This window comes from Lithobates pipiens, unplaced genomic scaffold, assembly GCF_037356315.1.
Source record: "Lithobates pipiens isolate NorthernLeopardFrog02 unplaced genomic scaffold, aLitPip1_a1.2 Scaffold_23, whole genome shotgun sequence".
Classification (NCBI taxonomy): domain Eukaryota; kingdom Metazoa; phylum Chordata; class Amphibia; order Anura; family Ranidae; genus Lithobates; species Lithobates pipiens.
In genome coordinates, this window is record NW_027507785.1 from 272,037,756 (window position 1) to 272,055,808 (window position 18,053).

The 18,053-nt window shown below is 44.3% G+C and overlaps 1 protein-coding gene across 1 annotated transcript in view; it reads left to right on the forward strand.

Moving 5' to 3' along the window:
• ASTN1 (astrotactin 1) overlaps positions 1-18,053 on the forward strand; it is an 846,340-nt gene that overhangs the window by 792,488 nt on the left and 35,799 nt on the right. Inside the window, exon 17 of the mRNA XM_077453189.1 lies at positions 6,916-7,187. Within this exon, the coding sequence (XP_077309315.1) occupies positions 6,916-7,187 (272 nt within the window). The remainder of the gene's footprint in view (positions 1-6,915; positions 7,188-18,053) is intronic.

Sequence of the window (18,053 nt, forward strand, 5' to 3'; positions counted from 1 at the left end):
TAAATAATATGTTATCTCCTCCAATTCGGCAAGTCTGGTTGATGAATGGCCTTTCAGAAACTAACTGAAAAGCACGAAAAGGAAAGCGCAAACTGAAAAGCGCTAAATGAAAAATGTGAAAAGAAAAGCGAAAATCAACACTCATCAAACTTCTTGTAACACTAAATTAGCAGTAGGAGCCCAAATGGTGGCACTACAGAGCTGAAAAAACATGTAGTACGTCTAGTATGTTACTACGTTTGTAATTGTTGGCCAACAATTGTGTAGCCATATGTATGCAAAGGCAAGTTTGGGACAATGCCCTTCGGACAAAATTCCATGGTTTTGTTGGCCAAGAATCCAATCATGTGTACGAGGCTTAACTCTAATGCCGCGTACACACGACTGGACTTTTCAATGGACTAGGTCCGACCGTCTTCATGACGGACATTTTCGGCGGAGGTCCAACGGACTTTCTGAACAAAACAGACTCGGCCACACAGGACCAGACTGAGTCCGTTTGAAAGTCCGTTAGTTTTGAACATGATGACATAAACCGGACTAAACAAGTAAGTTCAATAGCCAGGAGCCAATAGCTGCCCTTGCGTCGTATTTGGTCCGTCGGACTAGCACATAGACGAACGGTTTTCCCAATTTTTTGTCTGTCGAACTTGAGTCCGTCGGATAGATTTGAAACATGTTTTATTTCTAGGTCCGTCAGACCACACACGATCGAATTGTCTGACGGATTCCAGTCCGCCGGACCAAGTCTGCCAGAAAGTCCAATCATGTGTACACGGCATTCCAGATTAAAAATGTCCTAAAAATCTTGCATAACACATTTTGCACTAGCAATAAGTAGTAGTTAGCATTTCTGCCTAGCAACACTAGAGTCGTTAATTAGAATCCCAACCAGGACACTACCCGCACAGAGTTTACATGTTCTCCCTGTGCCTGCATGGGATTCCTCCAGGTTCTCCAGTTTCCTCCCACACTCTTAAGACATGCTAGTAGGTTAATTGACTCCTATCTAAATTGGACCCATTATGTGTGTGTATGAATTTGAGTTAGGGATCTTAGATTGTAAGCTCCTTGAGGGCAGAGCCTGATGTGAATGTACAATATATATGTAAATCACTGTGTAAATTTATGGTGTTGTATAAGTACCTGTAATAAATAGCCTCAAAAATATTTTTCTATCCAACATCTTTTATCTGTCTATATGCATTCAAATATATTCATTCATACAAATCATATTGATATCTCATGCATGCATGTCTGCTAAATAGGCAGTGGACTGGAATTTTCTCTATGCATTTCACGGACATGGATTCTGCAGGAGCATTTTGAAAGCTAGATCTAAAATGAAAACACAAACACTTTGAATAAAATATGATTCCAGAAATTATAAAGTATAACTAAAGGCAAAACTTATTTTTAGTTTGTTGAATCAAGTGAAGAAGGCTTAGGACCATTGTCAGGTTCTTATTGCTGTCAGTGCCCCCGTTTAGGGAGATTCACTCTCTCCATTTGTCCTTTTTCCCCATTATCAACAAGCGTGAAAGTCAAAGAAAAACCCAAATTTTGGGTTCTCATTAGAACAGGAATAGAAAATAGATTTTCTAATAGGGTCACTTGTTCTGGTGACCCTGGTTACTACCAGGAATTCCCACACTATGGAGATTTTTCCTCTCACTTCCTGTTTTGGTTATGGGACAGGAAGTAAAGGGAAATATGCCCAAAAGGGCACACATGGCAAAAAATGGTGACAGGGCTTATAGCCCTCCCTTAGGCCGCGTACACACGGGCGGACTGTTCGCCCAACTTTGTCCGCTGAACAGTGTTTCAGCGGACAGTCCGCTCGTGTGTGGGCTTCAGCGGACAGTTTCAGCAGACAGTCTGACGAACAAAGTTTTTCGGAAATCCCGTAAAACTGTCCGCTGAAACTTGGTTTGAGCGGACAGTCCGCTCGTGTGTAGGCTTGTTCGTCAAACTAAGTTCCGCGCATGCTCAGAAAGGATTTACACGCCGAAGGTTGCATTGCAGTGTATAGGACGTCGTTTTTCTAGTCCCGTCGTACGTGCCGTTCACGTCATCGCGCACGGTTTCAGCGGACTGTTCGTTCATCGTGTGTGGTCAAGTCCGCTCATGCTAATTTTGAGCGGACTGTTTGTCAAACTGTTTGACAAACAAGGTTGGGCGAACAGTCCGCGCGTGTGTACGCGGCCTTACACTATCCAAAAAAAAAAAATGCTTTGCCTTTAGTTCCACTTACAATTCATTTTATATCATAATACACACATTCACAGCTTTAGACGTTGCCTGGAAAATGACCACTTAGGATATGTTTTCCCAGAGTGTGTTGATATACAGCTTTCCTTTTCACACTGTTTAATACTTGTCTTGTCTCTCTTATTTAAAATCTATACCATACATTTCATTTTTTTTTTTTAAATACTGAAATAAAATTTTCATGTGTCAGCATCTGGCTATTTGAATCATTTGTTGTTCACTACCCAAATGCAAGCCCCAGTAATGGTTTATTGCTCTGCGACAAGTAACAACCTAAAAGAGAAACCATAATGGCATTGGGTACATTTCATTTATTTTATTTTTTAAAGTTTTTAAAGGGGTTGAAAAATAACAAACATGTCATGCTTACCTGCTCTGTACAATCGTTTTGCATAGAGCAGCTCCAATCCTCTTTTTCTGGGGTTCCCTGTCAACGTTCCAGTCCCTTCATCTTCATTGGGTGCCCACATGGAAAGCGGTTGGAGCCGCTGCTTTTTTTGACATCGCTGGATTGGATTGGGCTCAGATAAAAAAAAGGGCGGGTCTGCAGCATGGAAAGTTTTTTTACCTTAATGCATAGAATACATTAGGGTGAAAAACTTGGAGACTTTACAACCAATTTAAGGTTTAAGTTTAAGTATATCTAATGCCAAAATTATTTTTCTCCATTTGGGATGGAATAGTGGAGAATTACCATGGTTATAAAGGCTGAAGGTTTTCTATGCAGGAAGGTAAAAACCTTCTGTGTGCAGCAATCCCCCCAGCCCCCCCTCCCCCCAATACTTTCGAAAATAACCCCCACTGTCATGCTGTAATACCCATCCACGACCCATTTTCAATGCCCTGGCTGAGTGGAGGAGGTTTTCACCCAAGATTTGATGGTTCATGGCCCCCTCCATCATCCCTTTGATGCGGTGAAGTTGTCCTGTTCCCTTAGCAGAAAACACCCCCAAAGCATAATGTTTCCCCTTCCATGTTTGACAGTGAGAATGGTGTTCTTGGGGTCATAGACAGCATTCCCCCTCCTTCAAACACAGCGAGTTGAGTTGATGCCAAAGAGCTTCATATTGGTCTCATCTGACCATGACATTTTCACCCAGTTCTCCCTTGAATCATTCAGAAGATCATTAACAAACTTCAGACATGCCTGTACATGTGCTTTCTTGCGCAGGGCGACCTTGCGGGCGCTACAGGATTTCGGTCCTTCACGGCATAGTGTGCTACCAATTGTTTGCTTGGTGACTATGGTTCCAGCTGCCTTGAGATCATTGACAAGATTCTCCCGTGTAGGTCTGGGCTGATTCCTCACCATTCTCATGATCATTGAAACTCCACGAGGTGAGATCTTGCACGGAGCCCCAGACTGAGGGAGATTGACATAAAAAATCAGCAGGGGATCAAATACTTTTTTCCCTCACTGTAAAACAAAACAGCTGCTCATCCAAGCCAGTAAATGTATTTCAGTTCCTGACTAACAGGAAACTTCCTAGTGGGTTCTCCAAAACAATCAAAACAGCACATATCCCTTTTTAGCATTCTGTCAGTAGTCAGACTTTTCACCCAGCAGCAGGGTCTCAAAGCAGAGAGAGAAAGAGACAGCCATCTATGGGCATCAGTCAGCTCACATATACAAAGGGGTGTTTGTGGGATTTGACATAAGATAGGGGTGTATCCCAAAACATGTGGTCCCGGTAACCGACTTAGCTTCCTGTTTGTTCAGCTTACTGTTGGTGGAACACCTGATCCCTGCGTTACAGCCACGCAGTTTCTGGTGGCCTGTGCTTCCCTGCTGTTCAGTCACGGTGGGCAGCTTTCTCACACAGGATCTGCCCTCCATCCAGATATCCCGGTACACGCAGGTTTTCCCTCGCCACCCTCTGCTGCTGCAGGATGGGATCAGAACCACCTCTGGTAATGCTGTTCCACATTCAGCTCAGGCTTCTTGCTGTTTTTATTGCTGCTTCATTGTTGGAATAAACTGTGTTTTATTTGACTTTCGGCTACTTATGCTACTGGGCCCTGGACTTACAATCATCTCTATCATTAGCCCCACACATATGGCCTATGGACAGTTTACATTCTGGTGCATTGTAGCATGAGTGCCTGGCAGTGGTTTGGTTGTGTCACATATACAAAGGGCTATGGATAGCTGACTAAATAGTGAGGGCCAGCTAATAGGTAAAATGTGGACCTAGAACTGGAGTCTTTATCCCATCCAATGCTCTACAATTCCTCTGGGCTCCAGGACCCAGAGCAGGGCTTATTAAGATTCAGAGAAAACAAAATTAGTTTTCTGCACAACACACTCTGTTCGTAGGTGAGAAAACTAGGTGACACTTACAGTGGTGTGAAAAAGTGTTTGCCCCCTTCCTCATTTCCTGTTCCTTTGCATGTTTGTCACACTTAAGTGTTTCGGAACATCAAACCAATTTAAACAATAGTCAAGGACAACACAAGTAAACACAAAATGCAATTTGTAAATGAAGGTGTTTATTATTAAAGGTGAAAAAAAATCCAAACCATCATGGCCCTGTGTGAAAAAGTGATTGCCCCCTAAACCTAATAACTGGTTGGGCCACCCTTAGCAGCAACAACTGCAACCAAGCGTTTGCGATAACGTGCAATGAGGCTTTTACAGCGTCCTGGAGGAATTTTGGCCCACTCATCTTTGCAGAATTGTCCTAATTCAGTTACATTAGAGGGTTTTCGAGCATGAACGGCCTTTTTAAGGTCATACCACAACATCTCAATAGGATTCAGGTCAGGACTGGCTAGGCCACTCCAAAGTCTTCATTTTGTTTTTCTTCAGCCATTCGGTGGTGGACTTGCTGGTGTGTTTAGGATCATTGTCCTGCTGCAGAACCCAAGTTCGTTTCAGCTTGAGTACACAAACAGATGGTCGGACATTCTCCTTCAGGATCTCTTGGTAGACAGCAGAATTCATAGTTCCTTTTATCACGGCAAGTCTTCCAGGTCCTGAAGCAGCAAAACAGCCCAAGACCATCACACTACCACCACCATATTTTACTGTTGGTATAATGTTCTTTTTATGAAATGCAGTGTTCCTTCTACGCCAGATATACTTGGACACACACCTTCCAAAGAGTTCCACTTTTGTCTCATCGGTCCACAGAATGTTGTCCCAAAAGTCTTGGGGATCATCAAGATGTGTTGTGGAGAAATTGAGACGAGCTTTGATGTTCTTTTTGCTCAGCAGTGGTTTTCTCCTTGGAACTCTGCCATGCAGGTCATTTTTGCCCAGTCTTTTCCTGATGGTGGAAGCATGAACGCTGACCTTAACTGAGGCAAGTGAGGCCTGCAGTTCCTTGGACGTTGTTGTGGGGTCTTTTGTGACCTCTTGGATGAGTCGTCGCTGCGCTCTTGGGGTAATTTTGGGTGGCCAGCCACTCCTGGGAAGGTTCACCACTGTTCCATGTCTTCGCCATTTGTGGATAATGGCTCTCACTGTGGTTCGCTGGATTCCCAAAGCTTTGGAAATGGCTTTATAACCCTTTCCAGACTGATAGATCTCAATTACTTTCTTTCTCAATTGTTCCTGAATTTCTTTGGGTCTCGGCATGATGTGTAGCTTTTAAGGATCTTCTGGTGGACCTTACTGTGTCAAGCAGCTCCTATTTAAGTGATGCCTTGATTGTGAACAGGTGTGGCAATAATCAGGCCTGGGTGTGGCTAGAGAAACTGAACTCAGGTGTGGACAACCACAGTTATAGTATGTTTTAACAAGGGGGGCAATCACTTTTTCACACAGGGCCATGATGGTTTGGATTTTTTTTCACCTTTAATAATAAACACCTTCATTTACAAATTGCATTTTGTGTTTACTTGTGTTGTCCTTGACTATTGTTTAAATTGGTTTGATGTTCCGAAACACTTAAGTGTAACAAACATGCAAAGGAACAGGAAATGAGGAAGGGGGCAAACACTTTTTCACACCACTGTATACATTGTTCACAAGCCTGGCAGCTGATGCCTCACATAATGTCTGTGTGTGTGTGCTTCTTAATTTTATAAAATTTTATAAAATCCCCCATTGAGACATGTTTTTTCATTGCTTTCAGTGCCTGTAACATGATGAATGGGGGAAAGTCTGATGAGTCAAATGATCCTCTCCCCCATTCAGAGATCATATTAGGGCAGGTTGCCTTTTCACAGAGCAGTTCAGCCCAGAGCATGAAGCTTTTAATCCCACAGCTCCAGAGATTCCAGAGACAGGAAGAGAATGAGACTTGCCTGCATTGAAGATTCCTCCAAGATCTAGCTGCCTACACAATGTGGGACATATTTCATTTAAGCTAAGTAATGTGACTAAAGATATGCAGAAAGAAAATGCTTAGCATCAGCATTAAAATCTAAAAAGAAAACTAAAAGGTTGTCCATGGACCCATTAGAAAAAAGCAACGTATTAATCTGCTATACTTCATGTTTGCCTGACCCATACTGAACAAAAGTGAAAGTTCTAGTAAGAGTAGGATTCCCATAACCACTTTCTTAGATCTGGTTATCTAATGGTTATGTAATGGTGATAGATACGTGAAGGCAAAGTTAGTCCACTTTTTTGAGGTTATCTTCTAAAATGTTTAGTTACAGTATATAAATGTAAAAATGTATGTGTTTTTCCTGCAGGAAATACCCCATCAGATGAGTCAGAGGAACGGGAGAGAGAGCCCAAGGTGCTGACTTTCCCTGAATATATTAACAGTCTGTTGGACACAAGTACGAGGCGCCTTGTACAGGGCCTGCGGATGGAGTGCCAGAGCCGAGGTCGTTGCTCCTCTTACTGTCAGTTGTGTCATGTGACCTCAAGTCCTGATGCTCCCCCAGAACCTGTTCTTCTAGAGGTCACAAAAGCAGCACCCATATATGAGCTGGTCACAAATAACAATATCACCCAGCAGGTAGGTATCTTCCAATGAATGTTATGGATATGAAAAGCATTAAAATAGTTAACTCAATATTGCACTTGCATGAAATGCGCTGGTCTCTACTATACTGTATTTCTTATGTAACTATGTGAATGAAAAGTATTTAACAATTACATTTCTATAATGACCAGGTCCACTTAGTCAGGCACTTACACACTGCCATTGCCAAGAACAATCTAACAATCGTTGCCAAATTCGTCCCAACGAGTAATAAACGGACTGGAGGGTCTATTTATAAAGTAGTTAATGCTACTTTTACCAAAACATTCTTTGATGGAACATCACTTACAGCCATTTTAAAACTCATGCATCTGAAAGAATCACCTGCAGAGGACATTTGCTGATTTCCTGTTAATTAAAAAGCCCTTTAGTGTTAATGGGCTTTTGTTCATGTCAGAACTACTTCCCTCCCCATAAGTCATAAGCCAAAGGGAATGCAAAAGCAGCTTGATGCAGTTTAGAAGTAGGTCAAATGTAGATCAGAGCAGGTCAAGCACTGGTCACCTGTACCTGCAAATGAATTCTGAATGATCTTAGAAGCATTTCAAACTGTTATCAAAAGCAAGTGGAATACACCTGAAATCACGTTGTATTTCCCCTTTGACACAAGCTCTTCAATTTAAGAGTAGATCTTCTACAGAACAATTCTTTGCATCAGGAATACGAACACGGGATGCCTAATAGGCAGGCAAACCTCTTATACACAGCCTTGCAGACAAATAAATTTAGCAGTAACAAAATGACCTGATGTAGCGGCTCAACAGCCTAGTTGCATGCCTCACGCACATAACGATGGCAATTTCACTCGCTGTTCTATCACAGCATGACAGTCTCAAGATGTCAACTCCGTTGTCTTCAGGTGACCATTCAATACTGCTCTTTTGGCACGTTGGTAGGGAAGGAGGGGGAGTTTGGCACCATAGAGAAACCTAGCTGTACAGTATATTACCACAACAACAATCTGTCTCTTATCTGTACCATCAGTTTGCCTCACAGTAAGGTCATCATAGGGGCCTGAACATGCTCACCATTCCCCAAACTTACGCAGTTCATGAGCTGTCATATTCTCTGACAACTGACTAAGTGGCTAGCCTGAAACATATCTCTACAACATATCTACCACATGGTGTGAGCGGTAAGGCTGTTCCCATAAGAAGCCTACTCTTCAAAGCTCCACGTTTCCTCTTCTATTTCATACTGCAGCCTGGCATTCAGGCAGATTAGTTGATACTTCCTGATCTGCTGGCCATGTGTTGTGTGAAGTGAGTAATCTATCATGCAATTAGCTAGATAGCCATGTGTCACATGCTTGGAGGACACTAAGGGCAATGTGAAACAACAACGTTTATTTAATACACTCTTAGAATAGTCAAATATGGCAACTCCACTGTATGGTTTTTGTTTATAGGAAGAATTTTCAAATTTGATAAAAATACAAGTCCTTCTGTAGAGTCACAATAAAAAAGATCTGTATGGATTAATAAATAGGACTGGAACCATAAAGTGGTTCGAAACCCAAACATTTTTTACCTTAGGTAAAAAATGTGTAGGCATCGGTACTGGCCCCACACCCTCCCCTTATACTTACTTACGCTCTCATTTGATCAAGCACTGTGCACGTCTGAAGCTCTTCTCTCCCCCCACTTCTGGGTCTTACTGGCTTTCCCGGGGCACCGGGAGCCATCGCCTCCCACTGCTGTCAATCAAAGACTGTGATGAGGGAGCAGGGCACAGGGCCAAGTCCCATTGCCTGTGTCAATGGATGCAGCAGCAGGGCCCAAGAGCAAGCCCGCATGAGTTTCCCCATGGGAAGCAGCTTCCTATTGGGGGCACTAGCCAGAGAGCATGAGCCAGGAGTGCCAGCAGGAGACCTCAAAAGAGGAGGTTTGGGGCCGCTCTATATAATTCTATTGCACAGAACAAGTAAGTATAGACTTGTTCACTATTCATAAAAAAAATTACCTTTACAGTCACTCGGGAAAGGATATTAAAAAGAAATCCCTGATTCAATGTGTATTCCAAAAAGGAACCCTGGTAGGTATCATCACGAATAACTGAACACAATACAAAAGATCTATATGGATTAATCAATGGGACTTGAAAGTGGTTCTGCACCAAAAAAAAAACATATTCAAAGCCAGCAGCTACTAATATTGCAGCTGCTGACTTTTAATAAAATCACACTTACCTGTCCCAGGGTCCAGCGATGTCGGCGGCAGATGATGAGCGATCGCTCGTCTCGCTGCTGCCACCGCCGCCATCCTCTGTCAGGGAATCGGGAAGAGAAGCATGGCGGCTTCACTGCCCGGTTCCCTACTGCGCATGCGCGAGTCGCACTGCGCGTCTCTTTAGATCCCCCGCTGTGTCCTGGGAACTGTGTGTTTCCCAGAACACAACGGGGGGGGGAGGGGGGGCGTCTGCGGCAGTCTGCCCGGAAGTGGGTGCAGATACCTGGATTATCCAGGTAACTGTACCCCCCTCCCCCCTGAAAGGTGCCGATTGTGGCACCGGAGGGGGGGAGGGATCAGATTAGCGGAACTTCCCCTTTAGGGTGAAGAACCGCTTTAAATATACCTTACCAGTGTTGTACATGAGTCATTGTATTGTGTTCAGTTATTCGGGATGATTCCTACCTGTGTTATTCCTTCTTGGTATAGACATTAAATGTGAGATTTATTTTTAATTTCCTACCGTAGAGTCAACCATTTAATGGCAATCTAGTAGCTTCAATAGTGAAAAAAACATCATACTACTAAATACTACTAATCGTCCAATTTAACACTGGAAAAAAAGGAACACACACTGTGGGGCTATTGCCAACAGCAAGTAACTAGTGCAATAACTAGCTATGAAATAATTACTATTTGCAGTGACAAATGTCTTTGCTTATGAAGCTTGATTAGTTTTCTGATGAATTTAATACGTTTTACCTAATCTGCATGGAAATCACTGTGACAATGTAGATTGACATGTTTTGTCTATAACTGTTGGATTCTGTAAGGAAATATTTGGTTATACTGTATGTTCACATCTATGTGTAACTGTATGGTTTCATGTCTATGATTAACTGATGCATTCTGTATTTAAATGTTTGTCCTTTTAATGTGCGGTAAATCTCAGACCTTGTTCACATACAGATGCTTTGGTGTTGAGGTATACTGCACAAAACAACATATATGAAGCTCTAACGAGCAGGGCCCTCTGATCCCCCCCTGTATTGTATTGTAATTGTACTGTCTGCCCTAATGTTGTAAAGCGCTGCGTAAACTGTCGGCACTATATAAATCCTGTATAATAATAATAATAATATTAGAAATGTTCTATTTTATTAAGTAGAAATAAATGAGAGTCTTGAAAGAGAAGATTGTGCTGTATTAGGCCTCATGCACACTGTAAGTTAAAAGATATTTATTTTTTCCTACGGGAGTTTGCAACATCAAAAGCACAGTAAAAAGCAATATTTTTGCATGCGTGTTAATGCGCATTCCTGTGTCTGGTGTTAATGCATTCTATTAGCCAGAATTCTGGCCATTAGAATGCATTAAGGTGAGAACGTGCATTAAGGTATTTTTGAGTGTTTTTTATGCTCAAAAGCTCCTCTCCTAAAAAAACACAAGTGATGTTTTGTTTTTGGCCTGTAAACTCCCCTGCCGCTGAACTCCTGAAAAAAACTATACTATGGGTATGGATACATAGGCTAACATGGAGGGGAGTTTACAGGCAGAGAAAAAAGTCACTGTTCACCTCTATAGCTATAAACATTCTGGAGAAATTAATTTTCAAAATTCTCAACAGAAACACTGAAATCATACCTTCTTTTTCTTTTGCTTTTCTATTGATGTAGAATCTGAATGGCCTGCCAGCTCTCTAATGTAAATATACAGCAGGTGTTTCAAAGCAGCTACAAAATGGACTTTAGAACCCATTTATATTTGTGCCTAAAGCCGCGTACACACGGGCGGACTGTCTGGCCTACTTAGTCAGCCGAAACACATTTCAGTGGACAGTCCGCTCGTGTGTGGGCTTCAGCGGACTTTTTCAGCGTGCAGTCTGGCGGACTAAGTATTTCGGAATGTTGGAAATACTGTCCGTCGGACTCGCATTTCAGCGGACAGTCCACCCGTGTGTGTGCCAGTCCGCCGTACTTTTAAAATGAGCGGACTTTTCCCGCCCGGAGAAAAGTCCGCTCATTTCGAGCGGGTATTCAGGTAGGCGGGGCCCGCGAAGGAGACGTCGCTGGCCCCGCCGCCTGGTATGGACTTAAAGGGGAACCCCAACGCCGAAAAAAATCGGCGTGGGGGTCCCCCCAAGTCCACAACAGACCCTTGTCCGAGGCACGCTACCCGGCCGGCCAGGAAAGGGGGGCGAGCGAGCACCCCCCCTCCTGAGCCGTACCAGGCCGCGTGCCCTCAACATGGGGGGTGCCTTGGGGAAGGGGGGGCCGCGCGGCCCCCCCACCCCAAAGCACCTTGTCCCCATGTTGATGAGGACAAGGCCCTCTTCCCGACAACCCTGGCCGTTGGTTGTTGGGGTCTGCGGGCGGGGGGCTTATCGGAATCCGGGAGCCCCCTTTAATAAGGGGGCCCCCACATACCGGCCCCCCACCCTATGTGAATGAGTATGGGGTACAATGTACCCCTACCCATTCACCTGTGAAAAAAAGTAAAAAAAAAACACAACACAGGGTTAAAATATTTTATTGCACAGCTCCGGGGGTCTTCCGTCTTCGGGGGTCTTCTCGCCGGACTCCTCCGCTATCTTCTTGTAGCTCTTTTGCTAGCGGAGGAGTCCGGCTTTCTTTCTCGCCGCCGGCCTCTTCTCCCGACTTCGGGGGTCTTGTCCCCCTCTTCGGTTCTTCTGCCGGGCCACCGCGCCTTCTTATAGCTCTTTTACAGGCAGTGGCCCGGTCTTCTGTCGCCGCCGTCGCCGCCGTCGCCGCCGCCTTCCGTTCTTCTTCTTCTTCTTCTTCTTCTCCAGGAGATGTTGCCTCGACGATCTCTCCGGCCGGAATGCCAGGGACGCGCTCCGCTGCCACTTATATAGGGACAATGGGGAGGTGTCACATGGCTTTATGTCACATGGGTTGGTCACATGGTGACCCCGCCCCCTTACGATGTCATAGTCCCCATGTGACATCAACCCATGTGACCAACCCATGTGACATAAAGCCATGTGACACCGCCCCATTGTCCCTATATAAGTGGCAGCGGAGCGCGTCCCTGGCATTCCGGCCGGAGAGATCGTCGAGGCAACATCTCCTGGAGAAGAAGAAGAAGAACAACAACAACAAGAAGAACGGAAGGCGGCGGTGACGGCGGCGACAGAAGACCGGGCCACCGCCTGTAAAAGAGCTATAAGAAGGCGCGGTGGCCCGGCAGAAGAGCCGAAGAGGGGGACAAGACCCCCGAAGTCGGAAGAAGAGGCCGGCGGCGAGGAAGAAAGCCGGACTCCTCCGCTAGCAAAAGAGCTACAAGAAGATAGCGGAGGAGTCCGGCGAGAAGACCCCCGAAGTCGGGAGAAGAGGCCGGCGGCGAGGAAGAAAGCCGGACTCCTCCGCTAGCAAAAGAGCTACAAGAAGATAGCGGAGGAGTCCGGCGAGAAGACCCCCGAAGACGGAAGACCCCCGGAGCTGTGCAATAAAATATTTTAACCCTGTGTTGTGTTTTTTTTGTACTTTTTTTCACAGGTGAATGGGTAGGGGTACATTGTACCCCATACTCATTCACATAGGGTGGGGGGCCGGTATCCGGGGGCCCCCTTATTAAAGGGGGCTCCCGGATTCCGATAAGCCCCCCGCCCGCAGACCCCGACAACCAACGGCCAGGGTTGTCGGGAAGAGGCCCTTGTCCTCATCAACATGGGGACAAGGTGCTTTGGGGTGGGGGGGCCGCGCGGCCCCCCCTTCCCCAAGGCACCCCCCCATGTTGAGGGCACGTGGCCTGGTACGGCTCAGGAGGGGGGGCGCTCGCTCACCCCCCTTTCCTGGCCGGCCGTGTAGCATGCTCGGACAAGGGTCTGTTGTGGACTTGGGGGGGACCCCCACGCCGATTTTTTTCGGCGTTGGGGTTCCCCTTTAAGTCCATACCAGGCGGCGGGGTCAGCGACGTCTCCTTCGCGGGCCCCGCCTACCTGGAGACACGCTCGAAATGAGCGGACTTTCCTCCGCGTGTGTGGGCGAGTCCATTCATTTCAAAAGTAGGGCGGATAGTATGGCGGACTTAGTCCGCCGTATTAGTCCGCTCAAAAAGTGCCGTGTGTGGGCAAGTCCGTTCATTCGAAAGTATGATGGACTGTCCGTCGGATTGTCTGACGGACTAAGTTGGCCAGACAGTCCGCCACGTGTGTACGCGGCTTTAATGCGCTCATTTTAGGAGTTATTGAGTGTTCATTAAACTGGTTATAAAGCCTCTATGCATTAAGATAAAAAACCTTCTGGGTTCAATTCCCCCCCAGCCTCCCCTTATACTCACCTAAGCCCCATCTCGATTCAACGGTCTCTCTCTCCTCATTGGCTCACACAGCACCCGGGGCCATTGGCTCTTGCTGCTGTCAATCACAGTGAACCAAAAAGGAGAGAGTGGGGGAGGGCCCAAGCAATGTCCTATCTGTGAATGGACACACAGAGCGTGGCCTGGGTACAAGCCTGCTTGGGTTCCCCCATAGCAAGAGGCTTGTGTGGGACCCAAAAAGAATAGGATTGGGGTTTCTCTGTGCAAAACCATTGTGCAGAGCAGGTAAGTATAACACTTTCTTTATTTTTTTATTCTGTTTTTTTAGAATCACTTTAAGGTAACCCATTGAAATCAATAAAGTTTTGACACACCAAAATGTCCCATTAATTGAATGTGTCACAACGATACACTGTGCTGCGTTGTATCACATATGTGTTTCCCTTATCTTTACTTATCCATTTTAGTAAGAGACACCGTTTATATATGAGATGCAGAGCATCAAATAATCACACATGAGGAAATTTCTGAGCCCTGGAGCATATATGCATGATCCATGGAAATAATGAAATGGCGTGTCATTAGGCATTAAAAACGAGTTTAAAACCCCATTTATAATACATGCATTATTAAACAGAAATATGCGAACTAGGTTCAATATTTTATGCTAAGTTTATGTATATCTGGCAAGCGGCCTTGATGCATAGTACAAGCCAGTTCATAAGCGTATGTATAACGTATGTACAATTCCATGTGGAGCAATTCTGTATATCCCGCATGTATAGCAATAAGGACAAATTCAAAATGTGCTGCATGCAGGCTATTGTAAGTTTCACAGTTTTATTCATAAAGGGATGACTGAGGTTAAAAACCCACAGGAAAGTCTTCTTGGCTATATATACATATAGTGGTGTGAAAAAGTGTTTGCCCCCTTCCTCATTTCCTGTTCCTTTGCATGTTTGTCACACTTAAGTATTTCGGAACATCAAACCAATTTAAACAATAGTCAAGGACAACACAAGTAAACACAAAATGCAATTTGTAAATGAAGGTGTTTTTTATTAAAGGTGAAAAAAAATCCAAACCATCATGGCCCTGTGTGAAAAAGTGATTGCCCCCTAAACCTAATAACTTGTTGGGCCACCCTTAGCAGCAACAACTGCAACCAAGCGTTTGCGATAACGTGCAATGAGGCTTTTACAGCGTCCTGGAGGAATTTTGGCCCACTCATCTTTGCAGAATTGTCCTAATTCAGTTACATTAGAGGGTTTTCGAGCATGAACGGCCTTTTTAAGGTCATACCACAACATCTCAATAGGATTCAGGTCAGGACTTTGGCTAGGCCACTCCAAAGTCTTCATTTTGTTTTTCTTCAGCCATTCGGTGGTGGACTTGCTGGTGTGTTTAGGATCATTGTCCTGCTGCAGAACCCAAGTTTGTTTCAGCTTGAGAACACGAACAGATGGTCGGACATTCTCCTTCAGGATCTCTTGGTAGACAGCAGAATTCATAGTTCCTTTTATCACGGCAAGTCTTCCAGGTCCTGAAGCAGCAAAACAGCCCCAGACCATCACACTACCACCACCATATTTTACTGTTGGTATAATGTTCTTTTTATGAAATGCAGTGTTCCTTCTACGCCAGATATACTTGGACACACACCTTCCAAAGAGTTCCACTTTTGTCTCATCGGTCCACAGAATGTTGTCCCAAAAGTCTTGGGGATCATCAAGATGTGCTGTGGAGAAATTGAGACGAGCTTTGATGTTCTTTTTGCTCAGCAGTGGTTTTCTCCTTGGAACTCTGCCATGCAGGCCATTTTTGCCCAGTCTTTTCCTGATGGTGGAGGCATGAACGCTGACCTTAACTGAGGCAAGTGAGGCATGCAGTTCCTTGGACGTTGTTGTGGGGTCTTTTGTGACCTCTTGGATGAGTCGTCGCTGCGCTCTTGGGGTAATTTTGGGCGGCCGGCCACTCCTGGGAAGGTTCACCACTGTTCCATGTCTTCGCCATTTGTGGATAATGGCTCTCACTGTGGTTCGCTGGATTCCCAAAGCTTTGGAAATGGCTTTATAACCCTTTCCAGACTGATAGATCTCAATTACTTTCTTTCTCAATTGTTCCTGAATTTCTTTGGGTCTCGGCATGATGTGTAGCTTTTAAGGATCTTCTGGTGGACCTTACTGTGTCAAGCAGCTCCTATTTAAGTGATGCCTTGATTGTGAACAGGTGTGGCAATAATCAGGCCTGGGTGTGGCTATAGAAATTGAACTCAGGTGTGGACAACCACAGTTATAGTATGTTTTAACAAGGGGGGCAATCACTTTTTCACACAGGGCCATGATGGTTTGGATTTTTTTTCACCTTTAATAATAAACACCTTCATTTACAAATTGCATTTTGTGTTTACTTGTGTTGTCCTTGACTATTGTTTAAATTGGTTTGATGTTCCGAAACACTTAAGTGTGACAAACATGCAAAGGAACAGGAAATGAGGAAGGGGGCAAACACTTTTTCACACCACTGTATATACTGTACTTATAAGGCAACAGTATTTTTTTTTAAATATCCAAGGTGCCAAGTATATGAAGCAGTAAGGTCTAGTTTTTCCTGATGCATATGAAAAAAAGAATGACTGCACACAGGAATCTCAAAAGTCCTTTCATTATATCTTCCCATGAAGTGCAGAGACAAACAGATAATAAAACAGATAAAAAAAAAAAAGGGGTGCAGCCATTCTTTTTCTCATATGAATCTTCACAGCAGACAAGCTGAGGGTTGGACCCATAGGAGTCCTCATTATTGACTTTCTACTCACCTGGATCTACTCACCGGGAGCGACGTCTCTCTTGCTTTCATTGTTTTTCCTGATGCTTATGTCTACGGTTATGCCCCGTACACACGATCGGAAATTCCACCAGCAAAAGTCCGATGAGGGCTTTTGGTCAGAAAATACGACCGTGTGTATGCTCCATCGGACTTCTGCTAGTGGAATTTTGGCCAGCAAAAGATTGAGAGCAGGTTCTCAATTTAAGAAAAATTCTGATCGTCTGTACAAATTCCGATGCGTAAAATTCCTAGGTATGCTTGGAAACAATTTGGCGCATGCTCGGAAGCATTGAACTTAATTTTCTCGGCTCGTCATAGTGTTATACGTCTCCGTGTTCTTGCCGGTCGAAAGTTCAGCGAACTTTTGTGTGACCGTGTGTATGCAAGCCAAGCTTGAGCGGAATTCCGTCAGAAAAACCATCCAAGTTTTTTCCGATGGAAAATCCGCTCGTGTGTATTCGTGTAAAATCGAGCGGATTTTGTCTAGAGTGTTCTTGCCGGTCGAAAGTTCAGTGAACTTTTGTGTGACCGTGTGTATGCAAGCCAAGCTTGAGCGGATTTCCGTCAGAAAAACCATCCAAGTTTTTTCCGATGGAAAATCCGCTCGTGTGTATTCGTGTAAAATCGAGCGGATTTTGTCCTAAACTGGTGTTGCATACACACGGTCGGACCAAGTTGTCGGAAAATCCAATCGTTCGGAACGTGATGACGTTAGTTCATTACGACTGAACTACGTTGAGGCTAGTAGCCAATAACTTTGGTCTCGTAATTTGATGTGAGCATGCGTGGCACTTTGTCCGATCGGAATTCTCTACAAACAATTGTAAAAAGTCAGATTGGATTTTTTGGCGGAAAAAAATTTGAGATCCTGCTCTCAAATTTTATTTCCGTCAGAATTTACGACTGAAAAAGTCCAATAGAGCCCACACGCGATCGGATTTTCCGACAATATAATCCCATCGGACCTTTTCCATCGGAATTTACAGGGCATAAGACTTTCCAATGTGTATTTTTATTTTGGTTGACCAATGATTTTTATTGCGGCATAAGAAATACAAATGGAACATATAAAGATATTGCATATAACAGATATCAGTTTGGTACAAATATAGTACAAATGCTAAACAACATACATAACATTGGCCACGTCCCTATGGGGGAGTAACAACCTGAATCAACTAGACAACTTTATAACGATTTGGCCATAATGACAGGCAAAGGTAAAACTGAGCAATATAAGTGGGATAAAAAGGGGGAGAAGATAAAATATAAAGATAAAAAATAAAAAAAGGAAAAAAAATATACAAGGCACAAAATCTTAGTGTTGCCTTGCCAGTATGATGCTATGCATCAAGCGTAATCTGGCAACTGGTTCTTGGTTGAGGACACCTTTAACCTGTCATAGTGGTCAATATATAAGGTTAAGGTTGCATCTGAGGAGGAAGTACAATAAGCTGACCATCTATCCCTGAGAATAATGCTGGTGATAATGGAGTCTCTGAGGACTGAGCAACTAAATTTCTCTAAATTGCTTGCATTGCTCTCTTGGAATAGTATATAT